Source organism: Phoca vitulina, unplaced genomic scaffold (assembly GCF_004348235.1).
Source record: "Phoca vitulina isolate PV1807 unplaced genomic scaffold, GSC_HSeal_1.0 scaffold22, whole genome shotgun sequence".
NCBI lineage: Eukaryota > Metazoa > Chordata > Mammalia > Carnivora > Phocidae > Phoca > Phoca vitulina.
In genome coordinates this window covers 39256688-39274286 of record NW_022589725.1, presented here as the reverse complement: position 1 = coordinate 39274286, position 17599 = coordinate 39256688, and the positions used below count along the sequence as shown (strand labels likewise).

Sequence of the window (17599 nt, the reverse complement as noted above, 5' to 3'; positions counted from 1 at the left end):
ATATTACATAATTTATATGAAAAAAATACTCTCTAAAAAGCAACTTATGAGGGCACCTGGGTGGCTCAGTCATTAAGCGTCTGCCTTTGGCTCAGGTCATGATCCCAGGGTCCTGGGATCGAGCCCCGCATCGGGCTCCCTGCTCTGTGGGAAGCCTGCTTCTCCCTCTCCACTCCCCCTGCTTGTGTTCCCTCTCTCGCTGTGTCTCTCTCTGTCAAATAAATAAATAAATAAAATCTTAAAAAAAAAAAGCAACTTATGTAAGTGTTAACTGATGTAAGAAAAAAAACATAATATGGTACTTTTATCATCGTGGCAGAGTTCCTTCTGCATGAAAAGAGTCCTGTGGGTGGAAGTGGGCACAAACCTACATGCTAGAGAAGCCACATTAAGCCCCACAAGCGCCAGGGCAGAGAGTGGTCACGTGGAAGAGGTCTACTAGACAGTGCATGTCAAGACTGCTCTTTAGAGGAGCCACAGATTCAGGGTGTACTTGTCAGTCACATCTGAATACATTTTTCTATCACCTTATTGTAAAACCATGCTATGGTTTTACCTCATTTAGCCATTACTTCAAAAAATGACCTAGGGGCACCTGGGTGGCTCAGTTGGTTAAGGGTCTGCCTTCAGCTCAGGTCCGGATCCCAGGGATCCTGAGATCAAACCCCACGTCCGGCTCCCTGCTCAGTGGGATGCCTGCTTCTGCTTCTCCTTCTCCCTCTGCCCCCCCACCTTGTGCTCTCTTTCTCTCAAATAAATAAATAAAATCTTTAAAAAAAAAAGAAAAAAGAAAGAAAGAAAGAACTATGGAAGTTTAGTGCTGGGAAGCAATCCTGCTTTACTAAATGAACACTTACCAGATATCGTCACCAAGACATTCAAGCCTTCAAGGACATCCATCTGCTGAAATCTTCTTCGGTTGATCAGAGGATATACCTTCCCTTGGCCACTTCTGTCCAGCAGCATCAGGCCACTCTCTGTACCCACTAACAAATTCACTCCTGTTTCAAGGACACAGAAAGACCTGAATTTTATGCTGTGTTTGGCAAAGTCTGGTTGTATGGAAAGGATAACAGCACCTATCTGGAAAAGAGTGGTTTCCTTAATCACACACAAAAAGAAATGCTTGGAATAGTCAGAGGTTAAAGTGACCAAATGACAACAAATAGAGAAGTGGCAGTTTAAAAAAGGATATAAGAGAAAACACGCACACCACATCCCCTCAATCTCCTGCATAATTCACCAGTTTCCCCGGAATGTTTCGAGCTCACCATCTCCTTGGTGTTACAGATTCTGTATCTCAGCCACATTAGACACTTGAACAAACCTTTGTCGGATACCATGACTTCTTCGTGCTTCCTTTATCTGTCTTTATTTTCATCGGCAAACGTCTGGCACAAGCTATAAATAGCCACCTCAAATCCTTACCAGTTTCTGACCAATCCATCACTCACCTTAAGGTTTTCTTAAAGACCATTCTCCGTCATCATCAAAAAAGAAACAATGGCACTCAGTCCTCTGTCCCTTGAACTTCTTAGGAATATTAAAATACCGTGACCACCCCATGGGAGCAGTCCTGGCTTCTCTATGTGCTGCCATGGTCTTCCCACTCTCCAGCTGCACTGAGTCTCCTTCCTGGTTTGCACGCACCTTTTCTGCTTCTTAAACACAGATTTCTCCTTTGCTGTCTGTCTGCTGGAGGAGCATCTCAGAACCATCAACTCATAATTCCATACTCCACCTGCTTTTCTACCCGCTGTAAATTTCTACTGAGACCAACTTCTCAACTTTTGCCTTTTCTGTAACAGCACCACCACCTGCTCCATACAACCAGCCAAACTTACCACCAGAACCAGAGGAGACCTCCTTCCTTTCCCTTTCCTCTGCTCCCACCCTACTTGAGGCACTGGCCACCTTGTAACTGACGGACAGAGACTTTAACAGAGGTTGTTACAACACCCTCCCTCTACCTTCTCATGGCAGCAATCAAAACAATCCTAATCTTACAATACTCATTAGGTCCTACCATATTTTCAGAACTATACACTCTCTATAGGTGGGTATAAAAGCCTCAATTTGGCATTCAAATCTCTCCATACCTTGAACCAACTTACTTTTCTCTCTTTTCATTCCCTTATTTCCCTAAATGCCTTGTTTCCTTGACCTCTAACCTTCATTGTCTAAACCAACTTTGTAACATGTAGTACAGATCACCTTATACTCCTACACAATTGGGCACATACATGTTTGCACTGATTCCCTAAACTGGCTAATAAACTCACTGAGACAGAAAGTATCTGTGCTTTTACAAACTGTTCAATCAATAGTTTCAGATAGATGGAAAGACAGGAAAGAATAGCATGTATTTCCTGAATCACAGGATCCATGTTTTATTACACAGACACACACACACACACCCTGCTTCCAGAAAACTTCCAACAAACAACTGTGAAGGCAACAAGGAAACACTCTCCCAGCCCCCACTCAGCTCTGTGCCTGTTCCGTACTGAGCAAGTGAAACCCGAACACTTGGAGGACAGAATCTACCCAAGCAATTCTTGTTGAGGAAACTGGAAGCAACTTTTGGGATCTTGGGGAAGCTGGGAACCTGGAATTTACATATGCAGTTACTATCACTGCCATTCAAAATCAAATAAGAACTTCACCAACTAACAGAGTGCCAGGCTCACGAGGATGACAGTTACCAATATGCCGAAGCACTTTTAGGCTCTAAGCTAACATAACACAATCCCTAGAGTCCTCAAAAAACGTAAAACGTGTAAAGAGGTGCCCATAAATTCTAGACATCTACAGTTTCCGGTAATAGTGTGACCTGAAAAAAGTACCCCATTAAAAATCTATTAGGCATATGATGCAGGTTTCCATCTTGCCCTTGCCCTAAGTTTTATGAGAGTATCCCTGTCAGTGCTGCCCCACATACACTTCCACCAAATCACAGGTGCTTTCCACCTAGTACAACGGCAGCGAGAACTTGTTAGAGCCTGGCATACTATGAAACAGCTTCCAAAAATTTGAGGGAAGCCTCTCGAATTTTTGGGAAAAGAGAAAAATCTGAGTATTCACTATCCATCTAGAGTGATCCTTAAAAGTAAACAAAACCCTCAAAATATGACCATTTGCACAGATAAGGAAAAAGGCTTATGAATGCATATGGCTCAATCTATCACCTATAACTAAGATTCTTAGCATGTGCCATCCAGACCAGCCTTGTCCAACAGAACTTTGTACCTCGATGTCGGACGTGTTAGCCAATGGCCACATGTGGCTACTGAGCACCTGAAATATGGCCAGTGCAACTGAAGAACTCAATTTTCTATTTTAATTCATTTAAAGTTTAAATAGCCACATGAGACTAGTGGTTATCATAACAGCCAGTGCAGCTATGGTTGATACTGATATTTTACTCACCAGGTAACACTGTGGCTTTGAACTGGGGCTCAGAGCCTTACACTTTTTTAAGGCTTACAGGCAGGCCATCATGTTTTCCACAAAAAAGTTTTTTAATAGAAATATCATACACATCAGATAATGACTGAATTTTAAGAAAAAAATTGCTGTCCAATTTAAAAACTCATTTATCATCACTGTAAGAGAAATTAACATTTATGTAATGCTCCACTCATTTTCGTATCATTTTACTTTTTTGTGGTGACTATCTCCCTATCAAATGTAGAACTATAATAGGACATTATTCTTAGTGTTTTCCCTCCATATACCCAGGTGAGATAATTTTAACTAGTTTCAGTTATTTGAAGCAGAAAAACAAAACATTAATTGACAGAGTTGCTTACAGATAGAGTCCATTCTAAAGGTTCCATTTCGTGTAGCATGTCAGTATTTTCCCAATCTTCAATATCAAGTAGCTGAAAAAATCCATGTCAAGAATCTAGTAATAACTACCAGAAGTATGAGCCTTTGAAATCTTCCTATTATTTGTGGTTTCCAAAAATAAATAGCATCCAAACATCAATCAAGATTTTACAGTAATGAATTAATAAAGGAATAAAAGACAAAGCTGAAAAAGTCTATTCATAAACACAAAGAATGCATATATTTTGGCACTTACACTCCTTGTAATTCTCCATTATATATTTCCAAGAACTGTGTAATTTTGTGAAGTACTGAGTGTTAGCAGTCAATGGAATATTGACAGTCACTGGAAAATAACCACCTTGGAAATTATGGGCCTATGAAAAAAATTAAGTTGCATGATGCAATAACCTTTTATAAATGTGTTTTTTAAACCTTTCAACTGTTAGATATAATTGCTCAAAGGTAAGCTGTACTAGGCACTGCAATTGTATTCATAGGAATCTGGTATAGGTTGATGGGAAAAATGGCTAAGAGCTTTATAACATGTGATTTAAAGTTTCCTTTAAATTTTATGATGATATTACAGGCAAAGCTCTGTAGTAAACTGCAGTTTACTATTAAGAGTGGGAACTGGGGTGCCTGGCTGGCTCAGTTGGTAGAGCATGCGACTCTTAATCTCGGGGTTATAGGTTTGAGCCCCCACGTTGGCTGTAGAGATTTTATTTAAAAAAATTAAAAAAAAAAAAAAAGGGGTGGGAACAATGATGTTCAAAATATGTGTTAAAATAATCCTGGCTGCAAATGGGAAAAGTGTCTTATTACAAAAATATAATAAATATACAGCAACTCACAAAAGTCAGTTATGTAACATGATTAAAAAAGAATGCTGAGGCTAGCATGTTCCAAGAAGGCACAAAAAAACCCATCTAACCTATCCAACACTGGTCAGCAGACCTTAAATGTGTCACCATTTCAAACTAATACTACAGTGTCCTCTGAATTTTCTCCCCTTGTCAGTCTACCACTCTTACAGTACTTGTTTTAACTTTTCTAGGTCTAAGTCTCTGAAAGGCTTATTTTTAAACTTAACTTAAAAGGCTTACTTTTTTAACTTACCTTTTAGCTTAGCTATCACAGGCAGTTTAAGGAAACCCACCACTGATGTGCCCCAAGCCAAGGAAAAGTTCGAATATACCAATTTACAGAAACAGATTTCAACTTTATGTCATCTGCCTATCTTTCATTTCCACCTACTGATAAAATGGAAAGTTCCACTGCATCTTTAAAAACACAAGCTCGAGATACTCTCTTCTCTGAGGTATTAAAGAAGTTAATTAGGAAAAAGAAGGATTTTAGTTAAAAAATCATTTAATGGCACAAAATGGGGTCCAGCACTTTGCAGGACAGTAGAGGAATATAAAATCAGTGTAAGACTGCTACCAAGTGCAAACATTCTAGATAAAAATTACTTCAGCAATTTCAAAAGAATTAACTTACTTAATTTCTATACGAACTGTAATGTACTGAATTTTGATGATACACACTCCCCACAAAGGGCCTTCAGAAAGACCAAACACGGTGGAATTCAACCCTGTGATGTGATCACAACTGGCATTCCCAGAGCAACACTTCAGCACGCCGTGCGGTGACCAAGCTGCCGTACGCGAGCCCAGTAATCCCCTCAAAGTGGCTACTGTTACCTTTACCTACAAGGTTAATACAGAAAAGGCCTTATGATCATTAGGGGACTTAAGATACTCAGTGGTGACAAGGAGCGAAATCCAGAGCTGCAAGAGTGAAAGAAAAAGTGGGTATGTCTGCAGAGGGGAGAAGACTCTCCCGAACCCCGAGGGAGAGGCTGAGCAGGAGCTTGGGAAAGAGGCAGGAGAGAAGTCAACAGACACATACAAGTCTAAAAGGTGGACAAGGAGGAACTTTTAACAGACGCTCTCTTCAACAGGAACGAGGAACATCTCGAGGTTCAGGAGGTGAGTGCTGAGGCCCTCACGTCAGCCTCAATGCTTTACCAAGGTTAGGGGTTGAGGGTGAGGGGTAAGGTGGGCAGGGACAGGAGGGCTGATGTGGTCACTGGGGATGCAGAGGCCATCATGAACACTCCAACAAACAGCACGTTGAGGTCGATGTGCTGTGCACTTAAACCAAAATGGATCGCATGTCTTCTGTCCACTTGGCACTTGCGTTCAAGGGATGAAGAAATGGACTAGAAAGAGGGTCCCTGCTAAAAAAGCTGATTTCGGGGTTTAGGCAGAAGGAGAACAAGAACAAAGTGTGGGACTGGAAGACAAGGTACAGCCAAGAGAGGGTCTATCTGTGGGAGTGAGGAAGGTAATGGCTCAGGGGAGACAGAGAGGCCAGCCCCCAAATGAGAGAGGGCAGAGCCTCACGTGGCAGCCTCCCCAGGCATAGCCTCTCGTGCTGTCGTAAGCTGTGAAGAGGCTGCACCACCACCGTGGAGAAGGAACAGGAAGATGGCACCACAGGCTCCTTCTGCACACTGTGGCCCATGGCAGACTGCTTTTAAAAGCTTCATTTCCACGTTAGGCCCAAGTCATGAAGAGCAAGGCAAAAATGTTCAACGGAAACATTTAAAAAGCAATCTAACTTAATCCTTCATTCCAATACCCGGTGGCTGAAACAAGTGCAAGCCCGCACATACACCTGCCTGTTTCTGCAGGAGAAGGTAACAAGGGTGGGCATCATGGAAGTCTTCCCACTTATCTGTCAACAACTCTTTACAAAATCCCCAAACTGTCCAAAATAGTACCTTCTCTAAAAGACCAGTCCACCCTTCAGGAAAATAAAACGATGACAGTCACAGTAGGAGTAAGATACCTACCCCATAAGGCAGCGCACAGAATCTCAGAGTTGAATCTCTTCTTATATTTACGAATCTCCGGGGTGTCACTCTGTGGCCTAGTGTTGGTGGGATTCACATTGACCACTGAGCCCTTCCGGGTAGGATCTTGCCTTATGGCTTCTGGTCTCATTCCATCACAGGAAAATCCAACTAGAACACAGTACACTTGAAATTATTTTCTGCACACACAAACACTGCATCTGCCTCCCTCCCCGACTACACCTCAAGTAAATATTCACATGTTATAACCAAATCTTTGTCAAGGAAAAGAAATTTGTAAGAAATGTATATGGAAAAAGGAAACTGACTATGCAGCTCATTGCAAATAAGGCAATGCAAGCAGGATGGGTGTTTCTGTATCTGAGGTCTGTGCCTACAAACCACCACCGTGCCATGCCTAAGCCACCAGAAAGAGCAACACAAAGTGACCGAGTCCTGTTTGTCAGCTGCTTTCTTGTTGCTAGTTTACTTACCCACAGAAGTCACTGTTGTCCCACTAGATGGAGAAATCTGTAGTAATCTGGGGTCTATAAAAGGTGTAAAGGAGGAGGAAGATTTGTGTTTCTGGAGTGTGCTACTAGCGGACTGAGTCTGCAATGTAAATTTCAATTTTATTAATACAAATGACATTAAAAAGATGAACATAAAACATTTCAATCCACTTCTGTACTGCATGGTTTCCCACTAGGAAGACCTATTCCTCCTGCATCATTCCCCCCAGATACTCTCAGGGGTGCCTCTGCATGTGCACAACACACCCCACCAGCAGGCTGTTCAACCTGGAACCACCAAAAGAGCTACATCTCTTTTCAGAAATACTGTTCATCTAAGACAGGAATGCTGCGAGCTACCAACAAAATCTATACTTCATGCTCCTGGTTGTTGTTGTGTTTTTTTTTTTTAATAAATAATTATAATAAAAACTCCTAAAGGAGGTTTGAAATGTCTATCTCAGTTCATCAATTTCTGAATTTACTCTTCTGCCCAAAAAAGGCCAATTAACTTCTGTTGGAATATTGGCAAATCTTTACTTCGTATTATTCATTTTAACATGAGCCTCTTGCCAGAAAGCTACAGAAGCTTTGGCGACCACCATTTTAGGCGCATCATCAGGAAACCCGTATCGAACAGGGGCTCATTAGTCAAAGGTGCAAATGACAAGATATGGCACATACTTTTGCTCTTTTAGGAGCACTAGTGTTTTGGTTAATAGTGTAACTTAAGACCAAAAAAAACACAAAGAAAGTGAAACAAATTGTTAAGTGGAAATGTAATGACAATTAAAAACAAAACAAACAGAAAAATAAACTTGCCAGTTTAGTGAGTTAAGGGTTATAGTAAATACTGTACATTAGAGCAAAATGGAGCCAAGTTTAAATATAAATATAAGGAGAAATGTGAGTGTAGGTGGGATATATCACTGGAGAAAAAAGAACACTTCCAATCAAGTGCTTTTTAGTCCTGAAAACTTTCTCGCCCTCCATGGGCAGCTAAAAGTCGCCATGTCCTAGAGCCCAAGCCCACCTAGGCTCCCTAGGCTCTCTCTTCCACTTGACACAGCTGCCTGCAGGCAAGCTTCCCACCCTGTCCTAAGATCAATGGCCAATCCACCCAATGGCCAATCTTATGCAAGCCCACCTTAGAAGCAGTTGACTTGGCCCTGCTCCTCAGGGGGAGAGGATTATTCTGATTCTTTCTAAAAAGGGAACCAAAATAGGAGCAGGCTCGCAGTTAAATGCTTACATTAACAAGATTGGCTGAAGCTCCATGCCACTTTCAACCTCCTTCAACTGTTAGGCAAATGCATTTAAACCAAACCTCCCAAGAAATCAAACCACTTGTTTAATTTAGTACAGGGTGCTCAAGGTGGACTCTGTCACTGCACTGGGGGCATCATCTTATTCCAAAGATCAAAGCATCACCCACCTAGCACCCAGACTGAGCACCACAGCCAAGCCTTCAAACGAGCACACAGGATTTCCCATTCAAAATTTTAAATTAAAAGCATGCTCAGACCTTTGCTCTTCTTAGCATCCTAATTTTCTAGATTTCCCTAAAAATCATTTGGCCTTTTCTTACAACTCTGAGTGATTGTGAATTTCAAGGAAAGAAGTCCTTTTAACAGGGCTGGTGAAAACAAATGATTAACCAACCAACAATCTCCCCCCATCAAAAACAAAAAACCAACCAGCCCTGTTTGAAGGAGATTCCTGTAGAGGATAACAAGTGTGTCCAGATAAGGCCAGGTCTGCTTAACCAAATTTTTCTATATTTTATTTGTCAGATAAAAAGAATGAAAAGGGCAGATTCCACAAACGACTACAAGAATTTCATGCCAAATACATAATGGATCTGAGAACACAGCAATCATTTTATTTAGACTTAAAAAAAATAAACTGAATAAAGAAAGCCATGCAACTACACCTATCTAGAGAAAAGTAAACAGTGAACTGGCAAGTTGGAGGGACATTGATCTAGGGTTACGGGATTTGTATGCAGATCTGAAACATGTTACTTGGGGTTGGGGAGAAGGGTAGGTGACAGAAGAAAGCGGGTGGGGAAGGAGGGGTGAGGGGCGTGGGAAAGGTCTCCTCTGCAAACTAGCTACTAGGCAGTGCTGGTCAAACCCTAGGAAAGCAGCCAGCTGTGGTGCGAGACATACCTCATTAGTAGTGAGCTTGTCCTGGGGTGTCTGTGGGGACATGGTGGGTGTCGGCTGGCTGGAGGATGGGGAGGAGGAGGTGGAGGAAGTGGAGGAGGAATGGCTTTGCTGTAAGAGATCTGGCAAGAGGTGAATGCGACCGGCAAAGCCATTGCTCTCATGATGGCTGGCGCGCTTTTGGTCAACTGTACTCTGTAGAAAAAACAGGCACACTCGTCTCGCTCAAGCGCTGCTGACATTCCCTATGACCCTACTGATAACTGACTTAAAGGTGCTGTGTGACTTTTCAAACTCTGTTAAATAATCAAGGAAAGACCACAGGAAACTGGTCGGAGTTGTTCACACTTCCTCGCCGAATGCCTCGACTGAGCCAACAGAATTCAAAGTACCTCATCATCTGGTGGCCACAGGACTTGAGCGTCAGTGACTGCCTAATTTGGTTTCTCTGCCACACTAGCTGTTGTCACCAAAACCACTCGCCCTTTTTTTTTTTTTTTTCTTAAAAAATCTTCCTGTCTAAAGCTCTAGAGAGTACCCTGTCGCTTCTTTGAATCCTGGTCTTTTCCACGTTCTTCCCACTTTCTATCCAAATGCATTGCCATTGCATGAAACACACTCAGGAAAAGTCCAAAACACTAGAAAGGCGCCTGTTCTATGTCATGGGAAGCACATCACTTCTCTGTCTTCTAAGCTAAGAAATGAACAGACAGTTGTAAAGCTGAGTAATCCGAACTGAGCACATCAGGGTGGTACACATTTAATATTCAACAAGTGAGGAAACTAACGTTTTAGAACACGCAAGAGAGTCCTCCCAACCCTTCTGCTCCACGAGGCCCTCCTGTGACTGATGAGGCTCATCCGCTCGTCCACTGCTCCTGCCTAAGGGCTGCTCCTGCTGCAGCACGGCGGACGCTCAGAGCTGGGAGCTCTTTGCAGAACCTCCGTGGCTGCTCTGCTCCAGCCTGGGCTCTGCCTCCTCGCTCTGCGAGCCTGCTGAAGGGACTCCCTGTGGCTTTTCTACTACTCAGACACAGACTGTGAGAATCAGCGTGGTGCTCGAATGAGGGCTGCCGCACAACATGCAGAGGAGCAGCAATGTGGGGTGGAAGACTGCTAGCTACCTTCTTGGCATGCAGCATACCTGCCTCCTTAGCCCCCGACACTCTACCCTCTGGGTCTTGTTAACATGAAAACAGATGATGATGTAGAAACAGCATGAGTGAGTGAATGAGCAAGTGGGTTAATGACTACAGGAGAAGCTCTGCCTCTAACAACAAAGAGAAGACACAGGTACCTGGCGGACGATGAGAGTGCCCTCCTTGGATGGGGTCATGGCTGGCTCACTTTCTACATCGTCATGGACAATCATGGTTTTCACCGACTCTGTTTCACCATTGCTCAAATTCAGAGATGACCTATTGAGACAAAATTCAGAAGTGAAGGGCTATCATCCCATGAGTCGAGGACATCCTGTTTAGATTCCTCACCTTCCCAAAGGCCTAAGACGAGATCAGGCTACAGATAGAGTTTCCTCAAAGAAAACAAATGTTTAGCTCTTCCCCTTCAACAAAGAACTGTCTGCCAGTATAGTCTGCTTTTGAGCAAAAACATCTAAATGAATTCTCATGGTTAATGTGGTTCAACTGAACTGAAACTTCCCTTTTGTCATACTGTCAAACTAAAAAGAAAAAAATAAAATACACTGGGGTACTGGGGAGAAGCACTGACACACCCGCGCACACAGACAAAGAGAAGGGGGAAGAACACAAAGGCTGCCTATTGCTGAACCCAGGAGAACTCCATGTTAAATGTTCATAAAGTCAGGATAGGTTTAGAAAAAACTGGTTCTAAATGGAAAAAGTTCAGTGGAGACACTCTCAGCCGCTCTACAATACACCAAGGACTGACGCTGCTCTGGTGTCCTCTGGTCCAGAGGTGGCTTCCTCGGCCCCTTCTTGTTCTACATCATCGTCTTCCTCATCTGTCGTCCCTGACTCCTCACTGGATGACGAGTAGTCTGTCACTTTGTGTGGTGGTCGCACATCTTCCACTGCTCGAAGCTCTTTGGCCAGTGCAGTCAAATCCTAACGCACAGGACAGAAAAGAGAGTAAGGCAAAGGGGTGTGCGCCGGGGATACTGGGAAGAAAACAGCAAATTATGAGACATTCTTCATTTTAACTATTGATAAAATAGCCACGACATCCATTTTGTAAAGCTATTCTGTATCTACCAGTAACATAGGAAGGTGAGCTCTTAAAGCTTTTGATAGAACAGACCAAAAAATGTGAAAAAATAGGGGGAAAAATAAAAAGCTACCAATGTACATAGTTCAAATCTCGCAACAATAAAAAACATAAATCTGCTTACGATAGGCTAACAGTGCTTTTTAAAAACCCTAACATAAAATTCTAGATCAACACATGTTGTGAAGGAAAATCCTTGGAGTTCTGCCTATATAACAAAGTCTACTTTCAAAGAGATTACCCAGAAAGCAAGATTTTAGTTAAATTGGGCTGAAAGTTTTTCTTTGGTGAACTTGTTATTTTTAACTCCACCTTTTATTTTAACAATTTCAGACCTACGAAAAGTGAAAAAGTGAGTATATCTGACCTCACGGAGTGTTAACAACTTGCCACATTCCTAAGAAGGTCCATGGCACAGGAAGTGAGAAAGTGGACGCAGCATGTGCTACTGTGGGCAGGAGGTAAGGTGCTTCCCTGGCACCACCTGACCCACGTTTTCCTGCAATACTGCCAACAAATATGAACATCAGACAGAAAGGAAATCTACTTTAAAAGACATTATTCAAAAGCAGCTTCATTTCCCATGATTCTTCCATACTGAGATATTTTATTTTTATTTTTTTATTTTTTTAAAGATTTTTATTTATTTATTTTGACAGAAAGAGAGGCACAGCGAGAGAGGGAACACAAGCAGGGGGAGTGGGAGAGGGAGAAGCAGGCTTCCCGCGGAGCAGGGAGCCCGATGCGGGGCTCGATCCCAGGACCCTGGGATCATGACCTGAGCTGAAGGCAGACGCTTAACGACTGAGCCACCCAGGCGCCCCCTTCCATACTGAGATATTTTAATATGCAATTATCCACAGATAATTTTTAAGCGTGATTATTATTTATACTCTACATCTTCATGCAGAAGTCCAAGGTTTCTACTTGGGCATTATATTTGAGAAGTAATGACTTTTTTTTAAAAAAGCGGGCTATGTAGTCATTTTTCCTTTCCCTTTTTAGCAGTTCCAAAGGAGCTTCCTTCTCTGCAGTTATGAATATGTTGCTGTTCTTTGAGCTTGAGTCTCTGAAATAACAGAGTATCGGACCTTCAGTCTTACTATTTCATGATTACAACTGGGGCTTTTTAAGAAGTTATTTTTAGAAGTTCTATGTAATAATAATAAATATACACAGCAAATTCTATGTTAAAAAAGATAAAGCAGAAGCTTAGAACTTTTGAATTCTAGAAAAGAAAAAAAGGCAAGTTGAAGGAGGAAAGGAAATGTAGATGGACTATAATCTAAGCTTAAGAGGCAATTGGAATGCTGCTCGGCTGCGGCATTTTCCAGACATGGAGCTTACCACTTCGCCCTTCAGCGCAGAGCAGTTTCATTGAGCCGGAGAAGCCATCAGGGATGAAGAACGCACAGCACAAGGAAGCATGGGAGAAAGAAGGGGAGTGAGGGGAAGGACAGGAATCAATTCAAGCAGGAAATCAAAATTCCAAAAGGCTTACAATCCCACAATGGGCAGAGTTACATGGTCAGTTAATGCAACAAGGACTACAGGCCAAGTATGAGGAGGTCACAACCGTCACTCCCGGTAACAAAAGGCAGAAGTTAAATCAATAGGTGAGCTGAAGAAAAAGGGAATGTAAAAATATTTACTCTAAAAACCAGTTTTGTAAATGCCCAACTCATCAAGAATATGTCAAGGTTAATGCTGAGCAAAGATAAAAATAAAAAGGCTTTTCTCTCTTTTGTACTTAAAAAAAAAAAATTACTACAACAGCGAGGTGGGTGGGGGTGTGCACAAATATGTCTGAGGATATGGCATTCCTTCTAATTCTTCAAATCTGTGCAGGGTGGGGGGAGGGGGCGGCCACAGAAAGGACTGCAGGCCTCTCGACTACGTATTTTTAATAGAAAGACCTCACTCACTCAAGCTTAGAATAAATAAAACTGATTTTGTATAATTCTTACAGCAGGCTTGAGAGGTCTGAAAACTTCTTTCTTTTCTTCAGGTTTTTTCACTGCATTTTCTATGCGCTGAGACGGAGAGCCTTCAGATTTGGATGATGCTGTGAAATTCAAGAAAAACAAGAAAGGCAGAAACAGATAAGCACAGAGATGTGTGTCACAAATCTGACCTAGCCCACCTAGCCTTTGTTTCTCTCCCCTTCCCTCCTGCCCACTTCTGGTAGCCCCACTCAAGGCAGGTCTCCACACGCAGACCTGACTCTGCTTAATGTGTATTCACAATACGTTGTTACACTATGTCAATAATACAATAGAGGGGATTTTCATCAGTTTATTATTTTGAGGGTTAAAATAACCAATAATAATGACAGCACTGATGGGAGTCCATATTGAAAGAAGTGGGTTCAAATCCCAGCTCGGACATTTAGCTAATCACCTTGGACAAGTTACTTCAGCTCACTAAATTGAAGTTGCTTTAAGTTTATAAAATGGAGACACAATACATCTCTCTCTCATGGGGTTCTTTTAAGGATTAAATGAGATAATGCATATAAAGTGCTCACAGTGCTAGGCATGTATAAGCTCTCAAAAGTGAACTCTGTATTATTAAGATTATGGTATCATTAGCAAACTGCACCGAAACACTGTTTTGTGATATGCAGCTGTGAAAAAAACTACAGGCCTTTTTACATGATTGAAAAGGATCTCCAATATATTGATCATATAGCCCAATAGCGTTAATGGGGAAAGGGAAAAGCAAAGGTATCCTACATCTCACTCTGAAGCGCTCCCCAGAGCCACTCTGAGACCCAGGGTGGGACCCAGGCTGGGATCCTGAGTTGCTGGACCCCGAGGAGCTGCCACTGCCAGGCCTGGGCACCAGCTTCTCCACTCTCTCCCACAGCAGCCTGGGCTCAATACTGCTGTTAGAAAAGAAGAGAGAACAGCTAATGCATTATCCCAAGATGTAGTATCAAATTATAAACAGATGCATGATGTGTCCACCAATGTCTTTGAAATGTAGGTAAAATGAGGGGAAAAATGGCCTAAAAACAGCATTCAACATTAAATTCATCAAAAGTTACAATGACATCATTCATGGGTTTTTATCTCAGATACCCTTTTTTAAATTGTAGCTGACACACAACGTTACATTAGTTTTGGGTGTATGAAATATCTCAGATAAGCTTAAATAAAAAATGTTAAATAACAGGCTACCATTAGCCAGACCCCAAATCTTCATCACGACTGACAGGAAATGCAACTGCTCAGTCGAAAAGTGTTACTATTCCTGTCACAGCTATAAACTCAGTTTCTTATTATAAAAAAAATTCCACTTAATATAGTCACACACAAAATTATGCTGCTTCTAGGCTGTTGATCTCACTGTCCATCAATGCCATTAAGAGCTGACACTTACACTTTGTATGAACGGAGTTAGAAATGCGACAGAGCATAGGCTACAATGCTCCCTGGCCAAGGATGCACCCAGAGCATAAATTTGCTAGAACACAATTAATATACAGGCTCAGTCACAGGAGAATCCCACAGTGCACCGTCATCATTTAAGGACTAAGAATGCTCTCTGCAGATTCTGGTCTGTCACCCACCTTTGTGCTCCAAGTTATATCAAGGCTCCACGTGCAGAAGGCTAATTTCAGAGGTTCAGTGATGATTAAGTACAAAATAGTCAACACAGTGCTCCTTCCTTCCCCTAGGATGGCACTGGCCAATGGAAATCACTTGACAGGATGAATATATATATATAGCTGACTGGTAATAACATGGTAGCCATGCCTGCATGTGGCTACTGAGCACATGAAATGTGACTAGTGTAGCTAAGGAAATTAACTTTTAATTTTATTAAATTTTAATTAAGTTAAATTCAAATTTAAGTAGCTTCATGTGGCTAACAGCTACTGTATAGTACGCAGAACAGCTCCACAACCTAAAAATATTATTTGGTTAATTCACTAGTTTATTACAGACTGTAAGTCAACCAGTGACTTTTCTTTAGTAGCCTGTTTGTGATTTCTGTACCAATCCAAAGCACTTGGGACATCCTTTAGATGATAAGCTCCCTCAGGTTCCAATTCTCTTAATCTCTCCCATGCCTTCCCTGCTGTTCCATCCACTTGCTCTTACAGAGCCAGAGAGTTTTCATTTTAAAAGTGCTGAAATACACAACTGGATTCAGACTCACTAGAGACCAGTTTGCTGTTATTCACGATAATGGATTTTCTGGCAGTTTTTCTTTTATAAAGTGACCATCTCTTTACCTCAGACGTTCCATGTTTATGAACATTTTTATGAAAACAAACATGATGTAATATGCCATGCAGTAAACCTGTTTTTAAGCTTCCCTCTTCTCTTACCTGGTGGAGTTTCTTTGACCTGCTTGGCTATTTTGCTGTCCACTGCCTTGCAGTGGGGAATCCCGACGGGACAGAACAGGGGAACGAGACGTTGTCCTCACAGGAACCTTTGGGTAGAAAAACATAGCAATTAAATTATTGAAAATATGAGAAGAAAAAAGATTTCCTTACCAAAACATATTTTTAGAACAGTCCTACTTATGTGAGCCTTACTATCACTACCCCCCACCCCCCATCCCTGATCCTTCTCTGCCCTCCACTGATACAATACGATAGAGAAAATTCAGTCAAAGGCATCAAAGGAGCCAGGACAAACAGCCTTTCTATGCTTCTGTAACATTCAAATGATGTTTGGACTGAAGCTTCATGGCAAGGGACATACAAAGCATTTTGCTGAGATAATGTGAGAATCAGGAAAATAAGCTCAAAGGAATCAAACAATGGTCTACAAATGGATCAGTAGGAAACAAAGACTGGTAGGAAGCAAGAAAATATTCAGAGGAAGCAAATTCCAAGTGGAGGAAAAATAAACGAAATGAAAATGTGCCTTTTGTTTAATTTCACCATTAAGTAATTACCAAAACACAACAAAAAATTGAAAAGGAAACCAAAAATCCCTCAATTTAAAAAAAAAAAATCATTTTTTTGGAATTTTAATGTAAAATTTTTCTTAAAAGAACCTTTTCTGAAAATTTTGATATTCATTAATATTGCAAAATAATTTGTAGCTTTTGTATAAATGTTTAAGACAACAGCTAAAATATATTTTGATTCTTTTTGTTCTAGGAGTATATTCTTTATAGACCTACTCATATATTATTCTGTTACTTTGTGTTTAAGTATAGAGTTAACGACAACCATAAAAAGCTAACTGGCTGCTGGCTGAATTTAACTGAGTAACTATGGAACTTTCCCCACTGTAAAAAGTTCCTTTGAAGTTTCATTGCCCCTTCATTCTGGTGAAGTCACCATACCCTTAGTTAAAATAAATAATTAAAAAAAAAATAACAAAAAGGAAAAAAGCAGCACACATCTGTCTTTCTGCTTCTTACCCTTGGAGGCACCTCGTCACTGTCTGATCTAGACCAAGCCTTTTGGGTGGGGTCAGGTACCTCCGACTTAGAGTCAGAACTCTGACTTAGCACCTCACTGCGGGAAGGTGGACATGGGTCCTGAGAGCGAAGATGGTGGTGTGCAAATTTGGGAGGAGAAGGGTCACTGAAGGAATGGGATCGCGAGACAGGGGAAACATTGTTCTTGAGAGATGCCAGGTGGGACCACTGTACCTTACAAGAAAACAAAACACAAAACATTCAATGCGTTCCGCATAAAACGCTTTTCCGGTCAATACCAAATCCAAACCAAGAAATGGGGAAAGGCAAACAGGGGCAATACAGTCCTAGGTAAGCCAAGCAGTGGAACAGTTACACTTCTAAGTGAAAAAGCAGTCTGGGGAACATAATATATAGAAAAAACCAAATGTACATTTATAAAGAAAACTTTTAATATCCAGACTAACATTACAGATAGCAGTAAACATGAAGATTAATGAAACAAAACAAAACAAAACAAAAAAACCCTGGTAGACCTCCGGTCCTAAAAGGGAGGACAACGTGCTCCATGCACATCCATGTCAAAGCAG

At 41.5% G+C, this 17599-nt stretch overlaps 1 protein-coding gene across 23 annotated transcripts in view; it reads right to left on the bottom strand.

The window, feature by feature from the left end:
- Positions 1-17599, bottom strand: part of MAP4K4 (mitogen-activated protein kinase kinase kinase kinase 4) — a 191377-nt gene that overhangs the window by 15583 nt on the left and 158195 nt on the right. For 5 of the 23 annotated variants that reach the window (XM_032419509.1, XM_032419514.1, XM_032419516.1 and 2 more), the window contains 11 exons: positions 17010-17243; positions 15958-16064; positions 14354-14505; positions 13586-13683; positions 12966-12974; positions 11283-11458; positions 10669-10789; positions 9375-9566; positions 7186-7303; positions 6692-6862; positions 858-1001 (listed from right to left, as the gene is read on the bottom strand). In XM_032419509.1, the coding sequence (XP_032275400.1) occupies positions 858-1001; positions 6692-6862; positions 7186-7303; positions 9375-9566; positions 10669-10789; positions 11283-11458; positions 12966-12974; positions 13586-13683; positions 14354-14505; positions 15958-16064; positions 17010-17243 (1522 nt within the window). The remainder of the gene's footprint in view (positions 1-857; positions 1002-6691; positions 6863-7185; positions 7304-9374; positions 9567-10668; positions 10790-11282; positions 11459-12965; positions 12975-13585; positions 13684-14353; positions 14506-15957; positions 16065-17009; positions 17244-17599) is intronic. The other 18 variants (XM_032419518.1, XM_032419519.1, XM_032419522.1 and 15 more) reach the window with 10 other exon arrangements.